Here is a 24505-nt window from a genome sequence, read left to right as displayed (position 1 = left end):
ATGGTGAAGACCCCAGAGGAAGATGAGCAGTGGGAAAGCACAGGGTGATGCCCAGCTTGTCACCTGGGTGGTGGGACCACTCACAGAGGCCACTCATACAAAAGCGCTCATTTGGCTGAGCAGGGGTGGTGTGTCTTTGGGTCAGGTGGAGGGTAGGACAGAGGGGCTCCTGAGGGTGGCCTCCCAGGGTGGTTGGAGAGAAGGCCAGGGCTGGAAAGGCTGTTAGTGGAAAGGAGGTTGGGGTGGCCGGTGAGGGCCCAGAAAGCCTGGGTGCATTCAAAGCAGAGGAGGCTGAGCCTCGACAGCATGAGGGGAGGCAGAGGCCGGGGAGAAACACCCAGAAGCACGAAGGAAAAAGCAAATTTTGAAAGAGTGAAAGTTTTCAATGGTGGCAAATGTTACACAATGAAAGAAGACTTGGAAGAGATCCATTGGGTTCAGGAGGAAGGATTTAGAAGGAGATGTCAGGGACAGCCACCTTGGTGAGCGGGAGGGTGGACACCAGCCTGTCATAAGAGGGAGAGGAGAACCTGGGGGTGGTGAACTTGGGTGACCTGGCTTTGAAGGACAGGAGAGAGCTAAGGCAAAGTTGAAGGGGAAAGCAGAGTTCTTGGAAGGCCTTTCAAAAAAATGCTGTCAGGCACTTAGTATCTATGCGATGCCAGTGTTGCAGACTGAACATTGGTGTCACCCCAAAAGTCTTGGGTTGAATCCCTATCTTCCAGGGTAGCTGTGTGTGAAGATAAGCCCTCTAAAGAGGTCATTGTGCTTTAGGGCTGGGGATAGTTGGTAGAGGGCTTGCCTTGCATGCACAAGGCCCTGGGTTCAATTCCCAGCACCGCCAAAAAAAAAAAAAAAAGTTATTATGCTTGAATGGGGTCATAAGGGTGAGGGTCTGATCTAACAGGATTAGTGTCCTCATCAAAGACACTAGAAATCTCTTCCTCCTTCTCCCCCTGCTCCCACCTGCCGAGAGCATGCGCTAAAGAAGGGCCACGTGGACACAGAAAGGTAATGGCCACCTACAGCCAATGAAACCTACCCTGCTGGCCTCTCGACCCTCAACTTCCAGCTTCCAGAAGTGTGAGAAGTAACCGTCTGTTGTTTAAGCCAGCCGTCTGTTGGGACCTTGTCGTGTGACCCTGGCAAGCTAATGCAGCTAGGCCCTGCGATCAACAGGGTCTGTGCTTCATTTTCTTTGGTCATCATCAAGATCTCATGAGGCAACTGCTCCCATCTCCCTTTTATAGACCAAGAGATGAAAGCGTGGAGTGTCTGTAAACCAACTGGCCCCAGGTGGCAGCCAATAAAGTTAGTGAACAAAACACTGATACAGTCTCCCTCCCGGGGATGCAGCATGAAGTACCACAGACGGCGTGACCTAAGCCACAGAAAGTCATCCTCTCCCAGATCCAGAGGCTGGAAGTCTGAGGCGTCAGAAGGGTTAGTTCCTTTGAGGGTTGTGAGGAAACAAGTCGTCCCAGCCTTCTGTCCTTGGCTGGTAGATGATCATCTTCTTCCTGTGACTCTTCATCCGTTTCCCTACGTCTGTGTTCAAATTCTTCTTTTACATAATCACATGGTTGAATGAGAGGCCTGTCCCACTCCGATATGACCTCATCTTAATCAATGTACCTGTAATGGCACTGTTTCCAAATGAGACCCATTCTGAGGTCCTGGGGGTTGGGACTCCCAACATACGGGTGGGGTCCAGAGTCAGAGTTCACCCTGCAACACTGCCTGGTGGCTTGTTTGGGTGAAGGCCATGTGAGCAGGATTTGCCCAGCCAGGAAAGCACCTGACTCCAGGATCTTAAGGGAGAGCTGTGAGCCATCTTGACCTCTGTGGGAGGAAGTCAGGAGAGCGACGTCCCTGAGAAGTAGAGAAGGTGGCATCCTGTGACAGGTGGGGGAGTTCCCTTGGGCACAGGAGAAGACAGTTCCTCTATTGTCAAGAGGAGCAGGTGAGGGGGTGAGTTTGGATGCCAAGTGAACCTGCAGATGTGGAGGAGGGAAGCTGAGGATGTTCCCTACGGACGGCTCCCGCTGTCTTCCTGAAGCAAGAAGGGGACTGGCTACTGAGGATCACAGTGGGTTTTGGGATCGGAACTCAAGAGAGACACAGAGACAATAAAATCAGAGATTCTGAGGAGAGTGAGGAGAGTTTGAAATAGCCACTGATTCTGAATTGCAATAGCCTGCTAGGTCTAGAGCAGGCACTCGATGGCTATGAACGAAGATCTATTATGAGTTTAATAGATAAGTAGACAGATGGAAGAGAGCTGGCCAGGGACCAGGGAAGGACTGCTTGGCAGTAACAAGGACCCAGATGATGTTAGCGACTGTGGGTTTATAGTGGCACCCTCTGCAAGGGTGTGTGGTTTTTGCAGCAGTGTTCAACAGCTGGGCAATGGATGTAGAGAAAGTAAACAACTGAGTTTATGCAAGGCTGGGCTTCAGCCAGGTGGATGCATGAAAGGGACCAAGGGGCAAGGAGGTGGAACACAGTTTGGCAAAAGGAAGTGAGTTGAGCAAGCTCAGGGACCGAGTAGGTAGAGAAGGAAGCGAGCAGGTGCAGAGGCAGTGCCTATTTCTGCTAAAGAGGTTTGTCTGTGTCCTCATTTTCAAGTGGCCAGAGCACATGGTAATTGTTATCTCTAGAAGGAACAGATGCTGCCAGATGGGGCATGCTAATGAGCTGCAGGCTGATGGACTCCCCCAGCTGACCTTCTCCTCTACAGCGTGCTGACTGGTTCCAGCCAGCACACATTCAGCAATCTGTATCCAGGGCTGCCACAACTATCAGAGCAGGCTCTCAGATAGGCACATCCCTGTGAATGCATCAGTCAGTTTCACATTACTAAAGCAAAATACCTTAGACAAGCTACCTATGAAGAAAAAAAAAATTGTGTACAGTTTGTGATGTTCAAGTCCAAGATCAGGAGGCCCCATTTGTTTTGAGGCTCTGATGAAATCGGCCTCTCACGGTAGGAGCTTGTCAGAGTGAGTGTACATCTCTTGCCAGGAAGTAGAGAAGAAGAGACCAGAATACCACAGTCCCCTTTGAGAGCGTACCCTCAGTGACCAAAGGAATTCCCACAAGGCCCCACCTCCAAAAGCTTCAAGCACCACCTAGTGGTGCTACTGTAGGGACCAAGGCTTTAACACAAGGGGCCTTCATGGGGGATGTTCAAATCCAAACTAGAGCAGAGAGGTTGAGGTTGGTGTACACAGTCGGTGCGATGGTTTACCCCCAGGTTCATCTGCTAGTCTCTGCTTTACAGTAGCATACTGGACAAATCTGTTTAGCTCTTGGATTTTATTTCTACTTATTTTCTAAGGTTACAGATCTTCCCTAAGATTCCTTAGTTTAAGATAAAACCTATGGTTATTAGCATAATATTATTTTTCTTACTATGTAACTATACCCATATTATAAGCAGTAAACTTGGAACTCCAAATTACTGTAATCATGTTGATGTCTTCATGGACACATCGTGAGGGGGAAACCTAGACACATCTTATTGTTATTTTTCCCATAATTTTTATTGGTACGTTATAATTGTACACATGCTGGAACTCATTGTTACAGGTCCATACGTGCATCCAATATTCACAGTATAATTTGGCCAATATCGCTCACTAGTATTTCCCTCCCGCCCCACTCATACACCCTTTTCCTCTACTGCACAGGTCTCCGTTTTCTTTTCATGAGATCTCCCCTTCCCCACCTTTCTTTCCCCCTTTTCCTGTCTCGCTTCCAAGTGAGAGAGAACATACAACCCTTCACTTTCTGAGTTTGGCTTATTTGCTTAACATAATGTTCTCAAGTTCCTTCCATTTTCCTGCATACGACATAATTTCATTCTCCTTTATGGCTGAATAAAATTCCATTGTGAATATGTACCATATTTTCTGTATTCATTCACCCGCTGACAGACGCATAGGCTGGTTCCATAGTTTGGTTATTGTGAATTCTGCTGCTATAAACATGGGCGTGCATGTATCACTGTAGTGTGCTGACTTTGATTCTTTAGAATAAATACCAAGGAGTGGTATCACTGGGTCCTATGTTGGTTCCACGCCTTGTCTTTTGAGGAACTTCAAAACTGATTTCCATGGCGATTGTATTAATTAATTGTAGTATGACTCCACCAACAGTGCAGAAGTGTTCGTTTTCCTCCACATTCTTTCCGGCAGGCATTTGCATTGTTTGTATTTTTGATGGCTGCCATTCTGACTGGAGTGAGTTGAAATCTCAGTGTAGTTTTGATTTGCATTTCAACAATGTTGAATATTTTTTCATGTATGTATTGGCTCTTTGTATTTCTTATTTTGAGAAATTCTGTTTAATCCATGTGCCCATTTATTAATGGGGTTATTTGTTCCATGGTGTGAAGTTTTTGGAGCTCTTTACCTGTTCTAATCCTCTGTCAGAAGAGTTGCTTCCCACTCACATTCCTAATTGTTTCCTTTGCTGTGCAGAAACTTTTTAATTTGATGCTGTCTTATTTATTTATTAACTCTTGGCATTATTTCCTGAGTTTCAGGCTCCTATTGAGAAAATCATATGATGGAGTGTTGACCCTACATTTTCTTCTAGGAATTGCATCGTTTCTGATCCAATCCTAAGGTCTTTGATCCATTTTGAGCTGACTTTTGTGCAGGATGTGAGATAAGAGCCTAGTTTCATTCTTCTGCATATAAATAACCAGTTTTTCCCAACACCATTTGTTTAAAAGGCTGTCTTTTCTCCATGGTATATTTTTGGCACCTTTGTCAAGGATCAGATGACTGTAGATGTGTTTGTCTCATGCCTTCTATTCTGTACCATTGGTCTATGTGTCTATTTTTATGTCAGCACCATGCAGCTTTTGTTATTATAGTTCTGTAGTATAATTTGAAGTCAGATATTTTGATTCCTCCAGCATTGCTTTTTTATTTGTTTGATTTTTTTCTCTTTTTCAGTACCAGGGAATTGAACCCAGAGGCACTTAACCACTGAGCCAGATCCCCTTCCCTTTTTTATATTTTATTAGAGACAGGGTCTCACTGAGTTGCTTAGGGCCTCGCTAAGTTGCTGAGGCTGGCTTTGAACTCACAATCCCTCTGCCTCTGCCTCCTGAGTCTCTGGGATTACAATGTGCACCAGCATGCTTCCAGCATTGTTTTTTTGGCTAATTACTTTGCTTATTCTGGGTCTTTTATTCTTCCAAATGAATTTTAGGACTGTTTTTTTTCCCCCTAGTTCTATGAAGAATGTCATTAGTATTTTGATGCAGATTGCATTGAACCTAGAAATGTTTTAGAGGGACAATGCCCCTAATTATTCTTAGTACAAAATGGTTAAACTACAAGAAATATCAAATATTATCAGAATTCACGGAAACTATTACCAGGCCGCTGAGACTATGAATTGATTCAACCTTTTTGGAAAATGGCTTGGTATTTTCTACTAAGCTTGAAAATGTGCACATTTATCATCGAGCAATTCTATTCCCAAGTATACCCAAAATAGAATTAGATAAAGATCTCTGAAGCAGCATTATTAATCATGGTCTAGCACTAGAAAAAACTCCATTGTCCATCAACATAAATATGGATGGGTAAACGCTGGTCTATCCATAAAATGGAATACCATGTAACAATGAAAATGATAAACTATAGCTATCGGCTTCAGCAGAGATGAATTTCATGAACATGAGGCTGAGTTGAAAGCCAACACAAAAGAACACACATACTGTCAGCTCTGTTTATACCAAATTCAAAATAGAAAAAAGTGATTATATAAGAATGCAGACTTAGAGGGGTGACATTTGCAGAAAAGCAAGGAAGAAAAAACCAGAAGTCAGGGTAGTTACCTTTCAGCAGACCCACCCCTGATGGAAAATTTAGGCAGGAAATTGCCACATTTATTAATGGTGTACCCATAAATATGCTCTTGGTACTATTGGATCATATAGAAATTAAAACCCTGTACTTGGTATTATATGCAATTAAATTTTTCTTTTCATTTTCATTTCATGTTTTTTTTCTGATTTCTATCATGAGCCATAAAATAAAATATTAATATCTGATGTTCTTCCATATAATAAAATTTCAGGATTTACTGGAGCATTAACCAAAAATAAATAAATAAACGTGCAACTTCAGGTAAAAGTACAAATGGAGAACTGCATATTATGGGCCTAAATATTTAAGAATTATCACTCATGCTAAGAAGCTGTTAAATAAAAGTGCTCCCTCCTCCTACCTGGACACTCACCTCTTCAGGGCACCTGGAAGGCCAGGTTGGGCCTCAGAACTCTTGGATCCCTTGGAGGTTCTTGCTGGAGTTTGTGACACAAGCAGTAATGTCCTTCAGGCCCAGGAATCCACCTTCACGTCCCATCCTACACCCCAAGGAAAATGTCCATGAAGACTTGGAAGTGGGTTTAGATCCATTTGAAGAGAGAACTCCCATATCCCAGTACTTGGTGCATATCTACAGAGGGAGATATGGGGTTCAGGGGCGCACAGACTCCTTTCCCATGGAGAAGGTACGTGGCTGACAGACGGCCAGAAGGTCCTAAGTCCAAGGCCTCAGCCAGGGTCCCCCTGGCATGGAGCTAAAGGCCTTGAAGGGAAAGAGAGAGATCGTATTGGAGGGAGCACTCAGAAAGCTTCTGGGGTTCAGAAGAAATCTGTGTCCTCACCTGGGAGGCAGCTACACTTAGAGCATTTAGAGCCGTTTCTCAATGCATGTTATATTTCCCAGGAAATAATTAATGAAATATATAAATTGTGCAAATGCCTGTGTGTGTGTGCACACGTGCATGCACACCTGGGTGTTTCTTGGTGCTGTAGAAGATAGGATCCACAAACACAAATAAGTGCACTTACAAGTGCAGACATCTCAGACATTAAACTGCTTCCTGGTATGAGCACCTAGGGACAATGGACAGAGTGCTGGCTGGTGACAGCTACCCTCCTGCTGGTCCTCTGCTCCATCTGGGGTGAAGATGCTTGGGTAATTGTGCATGAATTCAGGCAGAGCAAATGAGTCATGGGCCCATGTCCTCTTGCCACTGAAAGGGCCTCAGAGGAAAATTCCTCTCCCTCCTCTTTGCCAAGATTATAAATACTATGTTTACCAAACCAAAATTACAGGAGACTCTTCCCATCTAGTAGAAGCAAAGGGAGAGCAACTCCCAATTACCCTCTGTTTGGAATGCAGTTCTAAGAAGGCTTCTTTTCCTTCTCATAAGAGCAGCTGGGTGGGTTCCTGAAACAGTTGGCCGAGCATCTACTATGTGCCACCACCCACTTGGTTTTGATTTTTCATTCTTGATAGGAAAATACTATTTTTACAAAGATTCGGATTACCTATATTCAAAAGGATTTCCATGTATCCCAAGTGGTTTAAAAATCAGGTTCATATATTCTAAGAATATACATTTCAATAATAGTTCATAAATACACACACACACACACACACACACACACCACTTCAAAACTGTGAGAAGACGAAATGGAAAGTAAAAATGGGCCAGTACAAGCCCACCAAAAGTCCAGTCGATTTTTCTTCTAAAAAAATAAAAAATAAGTTCTGGGCTTTCCACTTAAGCTATTTGAAAGTCACATTTCCAAAACACCAGTTTTCCTCCTTTCTGGAAACCATAAAAGCATATGATTCAAGTGACCTTGTGACTTGTGAGAGGTAGAATCAGGCACATTTGGTGTCTTCAAACTGATAAAAGCAGCAACATATTAAATTGGATTAAAGGGGCTAATGAGGCAGCAGGGACGAGAACAAGCTAAATCAATGACTAAAGCTATAGGTGGCAGCCAATGAGGGATCCCTCCTACCTGCACTAGTGATGAGGAACATCTGGAAGCACTCACCCCTCACTCAAGACTCAACCGAATGTCAACCATCTCCCTCTGTGCTTTAACTGAACCCATTGTATAATTGACCAGAGTAACGGTAGCATTTCATGGCGCTGTGTTTCTTTATTTTGCCCAACTTGACTCTGGGCTCTGTGAAAACAGGACTATACTTGATGCATCTTTGAAGCTGAAGCTCACATAGCCAAAGCGCCAACATGGTTTCCATATTGAATGGATGATGGGTTCCATTCATGAGTCTACGGATTTGGCTTTCATGACTGCTATGATGCAATCCTGAAATGACAAAAGGGTCTTTAACCCTTCCAGAGTTCACTCACCTTCCCCTTCCTAAATTCTGTTTTCAGGTTCGGTGAGCTGTGAGTTCCATAACATGAGACCCTGGCAGGAGCACATCACGTGTTCTTCCAGCAGAGTTATAAAAAGGAGGAAGCTGGCCAACAGACGGATACACTGGAATTGTTCCTCCTTGAGTTCCAGACTCCATCATCCCTTGGGGGAAAATGTGGTCGAGGGTGAGTAGGGGCAGAAAAAGCATACATTTTCTGACCACCCTTTTCTCTCAATGTGGACTAATTCTTCTAAAACAACAATATGAATGGTGTTCCATTGTCATATGAGATATGCAACTAATATTTTGGGGGGAAAAGTACATTAATTTTAGGCTGCGAGATTTTGCATTTGGTGAATTTTTAACATGGATAGGCTGATGGTCACAGGGAATCCCATTTCACCCACGAATCTCTGGGGAAGGCATCTTCTGGGATACTGGTAGCATATTACCCTTAGTACAGCCGGTGCCTGAGTGAGTCTGGAGCTATGCAGAGGCTGATCACCCAAATAAGGATTAGCCTGTCCTTGAGGCCTCATTTTTCTGCCAATAACCTTAAGCCACTGGACTTCCATTTTACCACTCCACAAGAAAATTGACTTGGCCTGAGACAGAAGTTAGGGTTAGGAATAGTCAATTCCCCCATGTAACTAAGGTTTCCTAAAGATTTTATGAAAATTAAATGGAAAAATACATGTAATTGGATCTATTAAATGGTTTCCAAGGGAGGCAGGCATCACGGCCTGATGAAGTAGCATTGGGAATCATGGAGGTCTGGATTTATGTCCTTTCTCTTACACTTGGTAGTAGGGTTGGCCATGACCCAGTTACTTAACCCTTTTGAATCTGTTTCTGCATTTATAAAATGGTGATAGGAAGATGGTTTAGAGGAGGAAATGAGAAAATGTACTTAAAGTAATGCACTCAAAAGAAAAAGTTTAATTCCTGTATGCATTGAGATCAATCATCCATTGTATGTATCACAGAGAGAAACAACCATCAATTACACACACACACACACACACACACAATTAACCCAGTAAAAAAAAAATAGAAAAAAAATTAAAGTACTGAGAAGCCATGTCAATCCGGAGAAGGCTCTATCTTGCAGGAAAAAGGCTGTAAGTCAATATAATGATAAATATTTTCTTTAAACATTTTGATAAACAAGTAAAAGATTCCCCTGGAATTAACTTTTTTTTAAAGTTCAATTCTCATATTCATTGTGATGTTTTAAGGTAAAATAATTGATCTCTTAAAAATCTCCTTCGGTCCTGGGATTCTGGGAAAAAATCTGTCACAGAATTGGAAGCTTCAGAGGTTTCAATCAAACCAAATCACTAATTCAAAGTGGAATTAATGACATTGATCTGTGACTCCCCAAGCCATTCAGCAAGAATATTCATTTCTTTGTGTCTCTAGTGAGACAAAATCATCTCTTCTCAGCCAGCTTTGCAAAACAGACGAAAAACAGAACCCAAAAAGTCTTCTCTGCCGGAAGCCAGCGTTGCATTCCGTCTGAGACCCCGCACTGAACACTAAGTTATTTCGAACACGTGTTGTTCTCAACTTTTGGTCCTGAAGATCTAAAAACCAGACAACTCCACCTCCTGAAATCTTCAGTGAGCTTTAGAATTATCTGTGAGCAGAGTGGAAATCTCCCTTGAGATCTGTAATTTCGGGACTTCTGCATATTTTCCCCTCATCATTGAACTTCATTTCCGTGTACACACACACACACACACACACACACACACACACCCTACTAGGCTAAATAGAATGCAAATATCTGGCAGCTAATGAACATTAGTGCCTCCTAAGGATATATTTCTGATGCTTTGGGGGTGGGAGCAGCATATAGCTCAAGGACACAGAATCGAAGCCATACTGCTTGACTCAAATGCCAGCCCTGAACAAGGCACTTAACTTCTCTGGGCCTCAGTTTCTTTACCCATAAAATGAGTATAAGAATAGCACCCACTTTAAGTGGTGATGATTAAATATGTAAATTATTTAGAATGTAATCCCCACCTACTAAGCCCTCCATCTATCCTTCTGATGACACCCTGAGTTCTATAAGAAGCACATGAGAAGTGCAGTCGGGGGTTGGGGCACAGCTCCTGGTAGAGCGCTTGCCTCTCATGTATAAGGTCCTGGGTTCCGTCCCTGGCAGCTCACAGAAATCACTAACAGGAAAAGACAGGAGAAGCAGGGTGTAGGGAAAGCCTGGTGAGAGACAGGCCTGGGAACCTGGTGCAGGGCTGCAGGTTACACTCGGTGGCTCTCCTGAGCTTCCTGGGGTTCCTGGTTCCAGAGCAACACTGAAGATCCGCAGGTGTGGGCACTGTCAGGAATGATCCTTGGGGAAAAGTGCTTAGCTCATAAATTCTCTTAAAATCAAGCTCCCTGAAAAAAACCCTCAGAGAATAAAAGCAAGCCCTAGGCCACTGTATAAATACAAGCAGGAGCAGAAGCGGGAAAGTGGCCCCCACACCTGCGGGGCCTCCTGAGGGCTGCAGAGGGGCGAGGCAGCCCACCGCTCCCACCTGAGTTGTTTGGTTTTGCCCATTTCCAGGGAGCGGCGGTTAAACATTGGCCAGGGCTGCGCTGGCCGGGGTGGAGAGGCTGCCTCGGAGAGCCTGAAGGCTTTGAAGAAGAATCTTTTCAATTGCAAACCTGTTTCTTTGGCATTTTTACCCTTTCCCCTCCTCCTAGGGCAGGAAGCTGGCAGTTGGGCATTCTGTGTTTTGGTTTATCTGGAAAAAAAGAAAAAAAAATCAGCCAAATTGAACTCTTGCTTCACAGAGGACCAAAAAGTGTTGACTGAGATTTTGAAAATTTTACCCTCCCCGCCCACGAAATACAAGTTAAACATCTACACTGTGAATTTACATCTTCCGTAGGTTTGTGGTCAGTGTCCTAAAAGGGAGGTGCCGTGAAGAGGGGTAATTCACAGATCCCCTAACCTCCCCTTGAAAATATGATTATTCTGATATCTTTTAAGGAATATGAAAATTCCACTTGGTGAAAATTATCACTGTGCATCATCATATTTAAAAGATAGTTTAACTTGTTCAGATTTCTAGGTGGTTCCTTAAGAGTAAAGATGAAAGAGTAGGGATCAAATGAAGAAGCACCCCTAAACCTGCCTGTATTTGTGTGCTCTGTACCGAAGCCTGGGTGGCTTGCACAACAGAAATCTATTTTCTCGCGGTTCTGGAGGCTGGAAGGCCAGGACCAAGGTGTTGGCAGAGTTATTTTCTCCTGAGGCCTCTCTCCACGGCTTTTAGATGCCATCTTGTCCCTGGTCTTCATGAGTTTTCCTGTCTGCCTGTGGCTGGGTTCTGATCTCTTTTCAGAAGGACACTAGTGATCTGGATGACAGCCCAGCCTCATGGCCTCACTTTAGCTTGATTACTTCTGTAAAGACCTTGTCTCCAAATAAAGCCTCATTGTAAGGTGGCACGGATGCAGACTTCAGCATGCAAACCGAAGGACATGGCCAATTCAGCCCGTCCCTCTGCCTAAACATGAGCCTAATGTATCCACAAGGGCAACTCGATTCAGTAACATCCCAGGTCACGTTCTGGGATAGAGACAGGAATGCAGGTGTTTTATGAAAAGTCCTCACTGTCAAGACAGCAAAATAAGCAGGATTAAACAAAGAGCAATGTCAACATTAAAATAAAGACCACAGCTAATCACAAGGGCCCTCTGGAGCTGAATGGTCCTTCAAGTTGTCCAGAATTGATATCAGGGGGCTGAGACATTATGCCCTACCTGGACCAGAAAGTGGGTGGGTGCAGCCCCAGGAGGAGGCACGAGGTACATGAAGCCGTTCTCCTCCTCAGTCGGGGAATCTCTGTGGGTTGCTAGTTGCCAACCCTACAGTGGCTGGCAGAGGGAACAGCTGCTCAGCCTGAAGTGGGGTCTCTGGTTGGCGCATCCCAGGTCCACTACAAGTAGGAAGTTTACCTACCCCCCGTGAATTTTCCCCTGGTGAAACATTATCTTCTTCAGAAATTTTCATAGCCTAAGGAATGAGAACAAATATTTGCAAATCAAACAGCTAATAAATGTTTAATATCCACAATTTGCAAGTACTCACACAACTCAGTAGCAAGAAAATAGCCTGAATTTTAAGATGGGCAAAATAGCTAAGAAAGACATCTCTCAAAAGAAGGCACTAGAGATGGTCAACAGGTGTATGAAAAGATGCTCAGCGCCACTAATCATCAAGGAAATGCAAATTAGAGCCATCACGGGATATCACCCCACACCTGTTAGGAAGGGTTTTAGTCAAAAGATAGATTGTGGGCGAGAATGTGCAGACAAGGGGCCCCTTCCCCGCACTATTAGTGGGAAAGTTAACGGGTACAGCCGTTACGGAAAACTATGGAGGTTCCCCAAAAAAGTAAAAATGGAACTGCCACCACATGACCCAGAAACTCACTTCTGGGTATATAGCCAAAGGAATTGAAATCTGTAGGTTAAAGAGATGTCTGTGCACCCATGTTCAGAGCAGCATTATCCGCAATTTAAACCATCTATGTGTCTGTGGATCCAGGAATAGATGAAGAAACTGTGGTATATATATACATACACATGCATAGGGTAGAATACTATTTAGCCTTTTTTAAAAAAGGAGATATATATATATATCAAAAGGCCAGCATAAAATCATGTATAAACCTTACATGTACACAATTTTTATTTGCCAGTTATGCCTCAATAAAGCTGGAAGAAATTTCTTGTAAAGTCACTCAGTAGATGAGTGTAACCTATCACGAATCCTAAAATATTTGGCCTGACACCGAGCACACAGAAGAGTGGCCAGGTGGCAGGTCAGGCCACGTGGCTTAGTAGGAAATGTGTATGCTGTGGATTCAAAGAGAGTTGGATGCAAATCTCTGCCCTGCTCTTTTGTAATATTGCATACTCTCTTTGAACTTCTAGTTTCTCTTTTGGACGTCCATGTCCCTGGCAGCATTATCCACAATTTCCAGTTATCCTTATCTTTTGCAAAAGAAAGATAATCCCAAGTTTGTTGGACTGTTACAAGATTTAAACAAAAAAATACCTTGACACTTAGAATCAAGCATCATGTCTACCTTGATGCCTCACACACACACACACATACATAAGCATCCAAAAATACGTTATTTCCCTTTCCTTCTTTCCAGCCTATAGTTCAGTGGTGGTAACTGGTTAAAACCAGAGAGAAATACAAGTTTTATTTCCTAATTTGAAGGTGAGTGCTTCATGAATCCTGTGTGCTCAGAGTCACCTCTAAAGTCTGCTTAAATACAAATTGCCCAATCTCAATGAATCCAACCAGAGGGTCTAGGGTGGGGCGCAGTGATGTATTATTTTAGCAGGTTCCAAGGGGATTTCTGATACTCAGAAAATCTTGAGGCTTCTTGCTTGAAGCTGTGGATGCTGATCTTGTAAGAGGACTCTTCTTACCAAAGCTGGGTGGTCCTGTGCTTAGCAGGTGCTTGAGGACATTTTCACCTTTCTCATTGTCATGAGCTTTGTGGATATGGATCACCACATCACATCGCATTGCAAAGACCTCTCCCTCTTCACAATTACTGCATATTCCAAAACTAAAGTATGTGTAAATCATGTTAGCTGTGGAATCAAACCAATTCTCCTTTTCGACATGTAGTTTTATTGAGGTATAAATCAGCACTAAAGGGCAATGTAGTGCAGACAGGAGTTGGGGGATGCAGATCCCCTGGGCTTGTCTGGAAAATGAGGAGCATATTCAAAGATGAAGTACCCTGCAGGTGTCAGAGTGGTTGGGCCTGCAAAGAGGCGCGTCTGGAGGGAGACCTCACAGTCTCGTTTTAATCAAGGACAGTGGACTCCTCCAGATGGGATTGCTGACGGCTCTCTGTGTTTGTTTATGGGTCACAAAGTCCAGCTGTATTGCAGTCTGCCAAGAAGACACTGACCAATGTCCCCAAAGTAAACAGGAGCTGCAATGCAGAAAGTGACCCCAAAGCTCAGACGGGCTTTCCTGTTCCTGCCAGACACTTTTTCTGATTGGACACTGGGTCAGTGGCTTTTCACTGTCTTCTGTGGTTTTCTTTTCCCACAACTAGGCTCCATTTATTCTAAAATATGCAGCTTTGGAGTTTGCTTGAAAATGGTGCTTTTACTCAGTAAAAATAAAGTGAAGATGAAAACTCTATCTGTGGGAATCCGGTCTGCAAAAGATGAAAGTAAGAGCGTCACAGAAACAATCTACTCTCCCCCGCTGATCAATAGCCACCCAGACCTCACCGCTTTCCATACCACGGTGAAAAAAATTCTGGAAGCAGTGCAACAAAAACCTGGGGGGAGACTTCACAGTCTCATTTTAATCAAGGACAGTGGACTCCTCCAGATGGGATGGCTGAGAACCCTCGGGTGACCTTTGCTTGCCAACACCACCCAGATATCACAAAGGCAGAGCTGATCTTTGGTCCTCAGACCTATTCTGAGTGCTCTTATTGAGATGTTCATTATTGTTTCTCCACAATTTGCTTTGTTCTCTTTAAAAACTATCTCTTCAGTTTTGACGGGGTAGTATAACCCACACAAACTCACCATTACATTAAAAAGAAGTATGCGTCCCCTGTCCTTTAAGTATTATCCAGAGCCCTCTCAGTTTTCCACCAGCTCATTTTAGAGAAGCATCTTTGAGTATATAGTTGATGTCTAGTTCTTCTTGCCCATGTTCTAATCTCTTTCTACCTCTGTCCTGTATTGTGCCATTTGTTAAATACACCGAATCTCAGAACTGGTAGCCATGTTAGTCAGGATAGTGCCACAGTAAGCTGCAGTAACAAGTAAGCCCTATAATCTCAGTGGCTCTACATAATACAAGGGAGTTCTCCCTTGTGGAACAGCCCATCACTCCCCTGGGTAGCTATCCTCAGGAATCTGGGTTTCTTCCATTCTGTGGCTCCAGCATCTCTGAGTCCTTCACTTCCAGCAGTGTAAGTGAGAAAGGTGTGGGTCATTTTAGGGAGCAGGCTGGAAAGTGGAGTAAATCATGCACCCCAGCATTCACTTGGCCAGAACTCAGTTAGATGATCAACCAAAACTCAAGAAGGCAGAGAAATGCAGAGAGAGTACATAGGTGACAACACTGTCCACCTCAGAGAGAATTTAAAGGCCATTTTCTTTCAACTTATTTAAGATTTTTTGGTTGAGGCAACTGAGACCCAGAGAACATACAAGTTTCACACAGCTAACCAGAGACAGCTCAGCTCACTGGTATTTGCCAAGGACCCTCTTACCCATTCCTATTGATTCTTATTAATGTATAAAAGCATTTATAAAGTGCCAAATACAATTGGAGATTTATTTCCAGAACTTTCTACCCAGGACTCCAGGATGAGGAAGGACATGACCACCCTGTTCCGAAGCCCACAGTTCCAGGGCAGCGCCTTTGGGTCTGAGAGCTGGGCCCAGGAGAGGACTTCAGGGAACAAGGGCCAGTAGCAAACCCTAATTATGGGAAATGCTTCTTGGCTCCTAAGGGATATAAAATTACTTTGGGGAAAGGCAAGAAAAACAGAAACAGAATACCCTGTGATGTTTAATTCAGAGGCCCAACGTCACTTACGGAGCCTTGTATTCTGTACTTGATTCTGTCAAGATAACTTTTAGAGGGATGGAGACGGAGCTGGTGGGTTAAGAAGTTCTGGATGGTGTCAGCCTGCTTTGCGGCCACCGGGTTGGCTCAGGGACAATGAGTCTTGAAGGCTTGTCCTCAGTTGTGAGAAGGAACAGAGGCTCAGAAAATCCCAGATAAAGCTGAGGAAGTGGGCACAGGCAAGCGGGGTCTCCATAGGGGATGCTAAAAGCTGTCTGGGGAGGGTAAGGTTTCACCAGTGGAGACCACTCCTTTGCAGTTTAGAAACTCTGCATACAGTTTTGCACCACCTCTGTCTAGCTCAGTGTTAACTGGGCAGTTGTTACATACCTATCTTTTAAAATCCTGACTTTACCATCACAGACTTTATATATGAACAGGATCTTTTTCCTGAATTTTCATCTAGAAATCTGGCATGGACTAGTTGAAGTCTGCATGTTAGTGTTCCTGTTTTTAAGGAGCGAGGATAAATATTTTAATACTCTGACCCACCCACTCATAACAGCTAGGAAGGGAAAATAAATAAAAATAGCATCTGCCACTTGGCCACAAAGTATGCTATTGATTTAACCTATACGGTTTTTTTTAACCACACAAAATTTAATAATAATAGAAAATAAGTTTATAGCAGTGCCAGAATTAATTGCTTGATTTAGCTGCCCCTGCTCCCCCCATCAAAAAAAATCACAATCCCTAGATTTTATGGTTCATATATGCAAGAAATGATAAAACTACAGAAGTCAATGACAGGTGCCTTCATTTTTTAGTTTTCCTCTTAGTCTCTTCTTCCCTCTCTTTAAAAAAATGTGCTTATCCTTGTCAATTGTAGAACTGCTGTGCCCATTTGATTGGCAGCCATTGAAGCCAATAAGATGAATGGATTTGCTGCACCTGGATTAGGTTATGGGAAAGCCTGGGCTCAAATCAGTGGTCAGTAGGGACAGCAGGAGGTGGAAGCAGGTCAGTTAGACACCTCCAAAAAGAATCAAGAAGAGGTGACTTTTAGACTTAAACTCATAAATACATACACACTGGTAAAACAAAATGAATACAGTTAGCCTGCTATGAAAATCATCCATCTATACCTAAAAGAGAGTTTAGTGCAAAGCACCCCAAACTTCAGTCCTACTGATCTGGGGTGCAGTCATAAGGCGGAATGTGGTCGCAAGTCAGTGAGCGAAAATCCAGGTGGCTGCCTGACTGCATGAAATTGGTGTGAACAGGAGCTGGTTATCAAGAAAGCAAGAAAAAGAGAGAACCGGAAGGTCATAGAGGCCTTCTGGATGGCAGAACCCATCCTCCTGAAAGGAGCTGGGAAAGACACAGTCTTAACAATGTGGACCAAAGCATGATGGTTCCCGTGATAGAATATTGAACCCCAATTGTGGGCAAGAGTGCCTGATCATTGACAACAGCATTTCAAGGTGTGTTAGCAGCCCCTGTTCTGATTCTGTCAGGGCGCGCGGAGCGACTTTGTGATAATTTGCTTCCTTTTGGAGTCAGCCCATTGTCAGAGCTGCCTCAAAGCATTCTGGTCCACTTCAGTTGTACTTATTATTTTAAATTAGTATAAATCTATCAAATGCTGTGCACTGGTTCTACTCTAAACATGCCGACAAAGTCACTAACAGATCTTGGGCCATGGTATACTCTTCCAGATAAATGCCACTTCATGACAGGCACCTGGGGCAGGCAGAAGTTTGCCCACAAGGCCTCTGCCCTCACTCTGCCCATCTTGAACTGCTGCTGAACCAGCCCTGGGTTATTTTGACTGGGCCATAAAGAAAGTTAAGATCAGGTTGTTCTAATAATGCGACTGCCTTTAGTGGACAATTGCCATATTGTAGGCCAGACGTGGTCTGCAGAATGAATTTCAGCAGGCCACGCACGTTATTCAATTGTATCCAGGACCCTGCCACGGACAGCTTCATCAGAGATACTAAGAGTCGACAGGATAATGTTTTCCAGGCTTTTACACACATTCTCCAGTTGCAGTAATTGTTAGGTGACAAATAAGGTGACAGCTCATTACCTAATTCAGCTTCCAGAGTGGGGAAGGTTAAACTGCACCTCTCACCTGCTGGGTGACAAGTTAGCATCTTAGCCTTGTCCCTTCTCCACGTTCTACCCTCAGCTCCCACTCTGTCTGGAATCTTGTGTATTTTAGGCATTGGGTTTCACGCAAACCCTGTTGAAGTGAGAAATGGAGTCAAAAGGATAATTACACAAGTTCATGTAGGAATATGTCAGATGGTAAAAAGAGGGCAATGGGTATTGGTGAAAGCATATGATCTAATATACACGATGGAAGACTATTCAACCATGACAAAGAATGAAATCCTGTCATTTGCACAACGTGGATAGAACTGGAGGACCTTATGTTAAGTGAAGTAAGTCGGGCAGAGGAAGACAAGTTCTCCCTTACATGGGGAAGCTAAAATGTTGATCTCCTGTAAGCAGAGAACAGTGGTTACCATAATCTGAGAAAGGTATGGGGAAGGGAGAGGTGGAGAGAGGGTCGTTAGTGGGTATACAGGGGTGTAACTGGATAAGAGGGCTAACTTCTAATGTTTATAGAACAGTAGGAAACTAGGGTTGAAAACAGCTACTTGTGTATTTCAAAATAGCTGGTAGGGAGGATTTCTAATGTTTCCAATACAAAGAAAGGATAAATGTCCGAGGCAATAGATCTGCCAGTTATCCAGTCTGATCATCACACATTATATCCATGTATCGAAATGTCACACTGCACCCCATAAATATGGGCAAGTATATGTAAATTTAAAATAGAAAATGTTTTGCAAATATTACCTAAAAACCCAAGAGCAAGATCACTAATCTCTAAGAGCTTTTTATTTGTGTTTTTTGGCCTACGTGTCCAAAAAGGATTTCTGTACTTTGTGTCCTTGTGTCAACTTGTCACACACACACATAAACCTGTTTCCTTAAACATTAACAACATGGTTTTCTTCAAACAGCTTTATGGAAGCATAATTGACGTATAATATTCTACATGTATATTGACAATGTGGAGAAGAGAGAGAGAGAGAGAGAGAGAGAGAGAGATCTGTGAAACTATTACAAAAAACAGGATAGTGGCTCTATCCATCACCTCCCAGAGTTTCCTCAAGTCCTGCTATAACCCCACTCCTGCCCCTTCCTACCCATGTCCTCATCCCTAGGTTAACATCCATCTGCTTTCTATCACTGTGATTACTTTGGATTTCCCAGAACGTTATATCAACCATGCGTAACTATTTTGGCCTTTTTGCTCTGAAGGCTTACTTTGATTGTCGTTACCCTGAGAGCATCAAGGGGCTGTTCCTTCTCACTGTTGTTCAGTAGGATTCCTTGTAGGATGGGCGGTGGTGTGTTTAGCCCTTCATCTCTGATGGACACTTGGGTTAGTCACAGTGATGGGCAGCCAGAAACACAGCTCCGTGGCATTGGTGTTAAAGTGTTGGTGTGGACATACACTTTCTTTTATCTTGGGTAAAATGCCTAGGAACAGGTGACCGGGTACCATGGCAGAAGCACGCTTAGCAATCTGAGAACTGCTAACTATGGCCCCATTCACACATGTGGGAGTTCCAGTTCCTCCATCCCTGCCCACACTCGCCATATTGGATCCTGTGTCCCATTTCAGCCATTCTCAGGGGTGCAGTGGTACCTTCAGTGGTTTGCTGTGCATGTCCCTGGGGACTAACGGTGTCCCCGAGTGTTCATCTATCCTCTGCACACCCTCTTTCATAAAATGTCTGCTGCAAACATTCTGCCCACTTTTAAGTGAATTGTTTGTTTCCATATCATCAAGTTTTGCGTTTCTTTTCTGTTCTGGAGATGACCTCTTTGTTAAGTTTACCTAGTGTGATCGTTTTCCTCCGGCATCTGCCTTGTCTTGTCATTCTGTTGACAGAGTATCCTGAGGAGCAAATATTTGGGATGAAATTCTATTTATTAACTTATTGTTTTATTGTGCTTTTGGTGTGAGATCCAGGAAATCTTTGCCTAATCCAAGGCCACCCACGTTTTCTCTGATATTTTGAGCTCTGGGTTTCACCTGTATCTCTGATCCCATTTTGAGTTAGTATTTATACGATGGAAGCTAAATATTGGAGCTTATGCTTTTATAGATGGAGAACACAGGTACCAGTGCCCTTGGTTGAAGACTCTGCTTCTACACTACATTTTATTTGCACCTTTGCAAAATCAGTTGTATCTGTATGTGTTGATCTGTTGAGCTATTTCTATATAAAATCTCACACTGTTTAGATTAGAGTTTTGCAAGTCTTTGAAATTTTGTAGTATGGATCGTTCAGGTTTGTTCTTTTACAGAATATTTGGCTTTTTACTTCTTTGCCTTATTTGTGCCTGATCTTTAGGTTCTTTGTGTTTCCAAGTGAAATTCAAAATCAGTTTCTCAATTTCTACCAAAAAAAAAATCCTATTATGATTTTGGCTGGGCAGATGTTGAATCTACAAGTCAGTTCAAGGAGACTGACATCTTAACAATATTGAGTTTTCTGATCCATGAACATATTGCGTCTTCTCATTTGTTTGTCTTCTTTAATTTCTGTAGCAACATTTTAAAGTTTTCAGTGTACAGGGAAGAGCCAGCCATCCTGAGTCTGAGAGAATGAAGGAGAACCCTCAATCTCCCCATTAAGACTGATGAGCTGTATATGTCTCCTACAGCAACCCAGAACAGGAACGCTATGTAGGGGACCACTTCCCAGAGCCATGAGCACAGGGTGCAGGAGGAGCACATGCAGCTTAGCATGTGGAGTCAGACTGCCTGGGTTCAATTCTCTGTGGCCACACCCAGATGAGTGGCCTTGGGAAGTTCAGATTCACCCCAGAACTCAGTTTTCTAATCAGCAAAATACAGAACATACTGTATGGCATTCCTCATAACTTCACAGGGTTACAATAGCTCTTTAAGCACAGAGCTATTTTTTTGTCATATAAAATGCAACTGATAAACATTAGCAATGGCTGTTGATTTTATTAAGTACTTGAAATAGCATCTGGAACACAGTAGGCATGCAAAAAAGAAGAAGGAGGGGGGGAAGCAGTATTGTTAGCTTCCAGAGAGAGCAGACTGGGCCACCTCAGGCATACCTCTCGTCTATTTTGACACTATTCCAGGTTGAGCTGAATTTGTTGGAAGGAGCTATATTCTTAAAAGGCCTAACTTGGATACAGAAGACTCTGTGTTGGATTCTGCATTTTAAGGCTCTGTATTGGAGATGTCTGTGTAGGATCTCACCACAAGAGGCAAATCTCCATGTTTACCTTCACTGTTAGCTTTCTTTAATCTCTGCCTGGCCTGTCTGAGGGTCTAATGGTCTGAAGAAGGTGTATGAATCCTTTGCTCCTGAGATCCTTAGAAATCTGACTCTTAGGAGGACGTTTCCGCCCTACTCCTGGGGCTTGTACCAGAGAGGCCTCCCTCTGCACACTGAAGCTGGTGGCACAGAGGACCCTAAGCTGGGCCACCTGATAGGAGCTGAGACCTTTGGCTGGGAGCCACAGCCAGCCCTGAGCTCTTTGCAGGAGTGAGAGCAGAGGAGGGTAAGCACCTGACTTCACCTCCCTCCCTCCAGCTGCACACCAGCGCGAGGGAGCCCTCAGTGCAGCACCTGCAGGTCAGACTCTGGAGAGAAGGAGGTGAAGATCATTCTGGAGGAGTAACGAGGAGTCACCAAGCCCACCTTGTAAAAAGGCAGGCCTCACCCACGGCCATTCATGTCACCCTGAGACAACTCGGACTTCTGGAAAGTTCCTGGTGAACCGGGGGTCAATGCAGGACAGGTCTAATCCCTTACCTACATGACAAGGCTTTAGCTAAAGGACAAGATCCCACTCATCTCCAGCCCAGTGCTGGGGAGAGAGTCGTTGAAATGTCTGTTTATTTCCTCAGCCCCAATGTGCAAAGGAGACTCAAGGTTCAGGTCTCCATATGTCTTCCTTTCAGTATGGTGGTTTTCAACTGGAGGTGGTGGCTTTATACCCCAGGAGATGTTGACACTGTCTGGAGGCGTCTGTCATTGTCACCTCTTGAGGAAGAGAGGTCTAGTTGGTAGACACCAAAGGGATGCTGCCAGACATCTTATCATGAATAGAACAGTCTCTGCCACAGGGAATGATCCATTCCCAAATCCCAATAATGCCAAGGTCAAGGTACCTTCCCAGGAGCCCACTCCAAGGCTCCACCCACATACTCAGCTGAAAGGTTTGATTTTGGGGTGACCTAACTCAAAACATTCTTGATCCTTTTGAGAACAGGAAGTGAAGGAATTCTCAGAAGTGGCATTTCAGGGCCAGGGGAGTGAAAGGGGGCAAGCTCTTTGTTTGGACTGGGCATGGTGATTATTGGATTTCCCCTTGCCCAACGCCCTGGCTTTGGAGCTAATGGTGGTTGAGGAGGGAGCAGCCCCAACTGGTGGCTCTGGGACCACTGTCATATCACCACATCAGTGTCTTGCAATCAAGCATATAAACAAGAAGCCAACCATGAGAATCCGAAGACAGAAATGAGACCAGATCCCTGGAATCCCGCAGCCCCATCCAAAAGGAACAACCAACAACAACCGCTAGGGGACCGTGCCCACATCTGGGATTCGCAGAGCCTTGTTTGCCTGGTGCTGGGGACCGTTTGCAAGAGTCCAATCCACCAACTTATCCTGTGCCTTTGCCGTGGTCTGCAGCCTTGCCTGTCTGTCCAAGCAGCTGTATTAGGACCAAAAACTATGGAAATGTCATCTGTGGCCACGGATCAAGAGCGGCTGAACTTTGGTTCTGCTGAAGGTCAGCCGGTGTAACTATTTGGATAAATATTTGCTGCCACAGGACAATTCATCATTTATTTGGCATCTAGAGATCCACTGGAAACTTTGTATTTGAAGTGAACCTTCCAGACACCTCAAGTTTACCCTACTCAAGGAGGACCCTGAAGATCTTCCGGGGAGAGAGAAACTTTCTAAAAAGTGATACACTTCCTTTGCCTCCTAGAGTATAGGAACAATAATTCTGTTTGAAGTGACTCAGGACAATGAGTATCATGTAAAAATAAAGTCGTAAGTTATCCACAGACCTAGGAGCAACTTGCTCAGGAACTCAGTGAAGCCAGATCATAACAGTTGGTTTTTATTTCGGGTTTGGGTTATGTCTTTCAGTTCTTGTCCACTCTCATGTCTCTTCTTTATCCTCCCTTCAGCTGTCACTCTCCTTACATCAACAGGCCTGACCTCTGTCATCTCTGCCTCCTGGTAATCGGTGCCTTGGGAGCAACAAACTGAAATCTCCTAGAAACTTAAAAAAAAAAAAAATATTGGTGCCTGGGTCCCATCTAGTGATTTCACTAGTCTGGGGTAAGGACTGGGCTCTGGAACAGTTTACCACCACCATCCCCACAGCCCCCCAAGATGATCCTATTGTGCAGTTGAGGCTGAGAACCACTGGAAAAGGACAGCGGATATCTTCTCTGTTACAAATTGTGCATAAAATAAGAGTTAACGCAATCTCAGAAGTTTTCCTACAATTAGCGTGTGAACTTTGGGGCATGTTTTAGATCTCTTTGGGTCTTCCTTTCTTGTTCCTTCTGTGTTCTAGGGATGTGACTTCAAGCTAGGAAAGAGGCAGAACCGATCAGGGGTTAGGTGCTTGGAGTCTAGAGCTCAGTGGCCTAGGTTCAAACCTTGACTCTGCCACTTACTATGTGACCGTGGGCAAGTGTCTTAACCCTTCTGTGTCTCAGCCTCATCAGGAAAGTATTAGAAGCATTAAATGGGTTAGTGTAAAGCATGAGGGCCTAGGGGATGTCCGGGAACAGAATTTGCTGCCGGAGTTAAGGTGGAGAGACAGGTGTGTACAGGGATAAGACCACAATCCAGGGGTGTCATGGGACACAGAGACTGGCGACAGTGGGAAGCTGTGTCTGGTCTACACTGGAAAGAGAAGAAATAGTGTTTAACTCAGCAAAAACTGGGACGGTGGAGAGATGCAGCAGCTGCCAAGATAAGGAGCAGCAGCAGAGAGGGTACAGGGCGAGACGCCCAGCCTCCCTCGTTCCAGCCTCCCTTGTTCCACCCAACCTCCAACCTCGCACTGCAGCCTCCACTGCTGAACCCAAGGAGGAGCCAGGGAAACAGCCCTCAGGGGCAGCCTCTTGGGGCACAGAGCAAAGCAGAGAAAGCCAAGAATGAATCGAGTGGGTGGGGGGCAAACAGAATAACCAGCACAGCGGGCTGTTCTTAATGATTCCCCAGGGCCAGGAAGTCACCAGAAAAAGCCCCGGTTGCCCTGGGGTGGGCCACCTGCGCAGCATTGGGCCATGGAATTTAAGAGAGCTGTCCCTAAAGCCACATTCATTCTGGGAGAAAGGTGCCTCCCCCGCAGACCTTTAGCACCAAACTGAGAGGGCTCGGCACAGCTGTGTGCAAAGGTTCAGCGTTTTGAAAACTGTCAAGGGCTCTGTGGGTCCTGGGGGGTCTGGGGAGAGCGCCGCATGGCTGTGGACCAGCTCCTGCTTCTCTGGAGCCCTCTGCTCACCTGCTCCCGGGTCTCCTTCCACCCTCGGCCACCCCCCACCCCCACCCCCACCCCCACCACCACGCACACCCCCAGCACCTCCCA

The 24505-nt window shown here is 44.5% G+C and overlaps 1 protein-coding gene and 1 long non-coding RNA gene across 2 annotated transcripts in view; one reads left to right on the top strand and one right to left on the bottom strand.

Moving 5' to 3' along the window:
* Positions 1-6193: 6193 nt before the first annotated feature.
* Positions 6194-12255, bottom strand: LOC125615576. The gene is made up of 4 exons (XR_007346211.1): positions 12197-12255; positions 10915-10973; positions 8207-8378; positions 6194-6391 (listed from the first exon to the last, which is right to left on the bottom strand). It is a non-coding gene; the product is annotated as an uncharacterized LOC125615576 (long non-coding RNA).
* The window catches only part of Nedd9 (neural precursor cell expressed, developmentally down-regulated 9), a 104748-nt gene continuing 88476 nt past the window's right edge, over positions 8234-24505 (top strand). The window contains exon 1 of the mRNA XM_048799792.1: positions 8234-8401. Coding sequence (XP_048655749.1) covers positions 8390-8401 — 12 coding nt within the window. The 5' untranslated portion in view covers positions 8234-8389. The remainder of the gene's footprint in view (positions 8402-24505) is intronic.

The sequence above is a fragment of the Marmota marmota genome, unplaced genomic scaffold (assembly GCF_001458135.2).
Source record: "Marmota marmota marmota unplaced genomic scaffold, marMar, whole genome shotgun sequence".
NCBI classification, from domain to species: Eukaryota; Metazoa; Chordata; class Mammalia; order Rodentia; family Sciuridae; genus Marmota; species Marmota marmota.
This window is presented reverse-complemented; position numbering and strand designations above follow the sequence as displayed.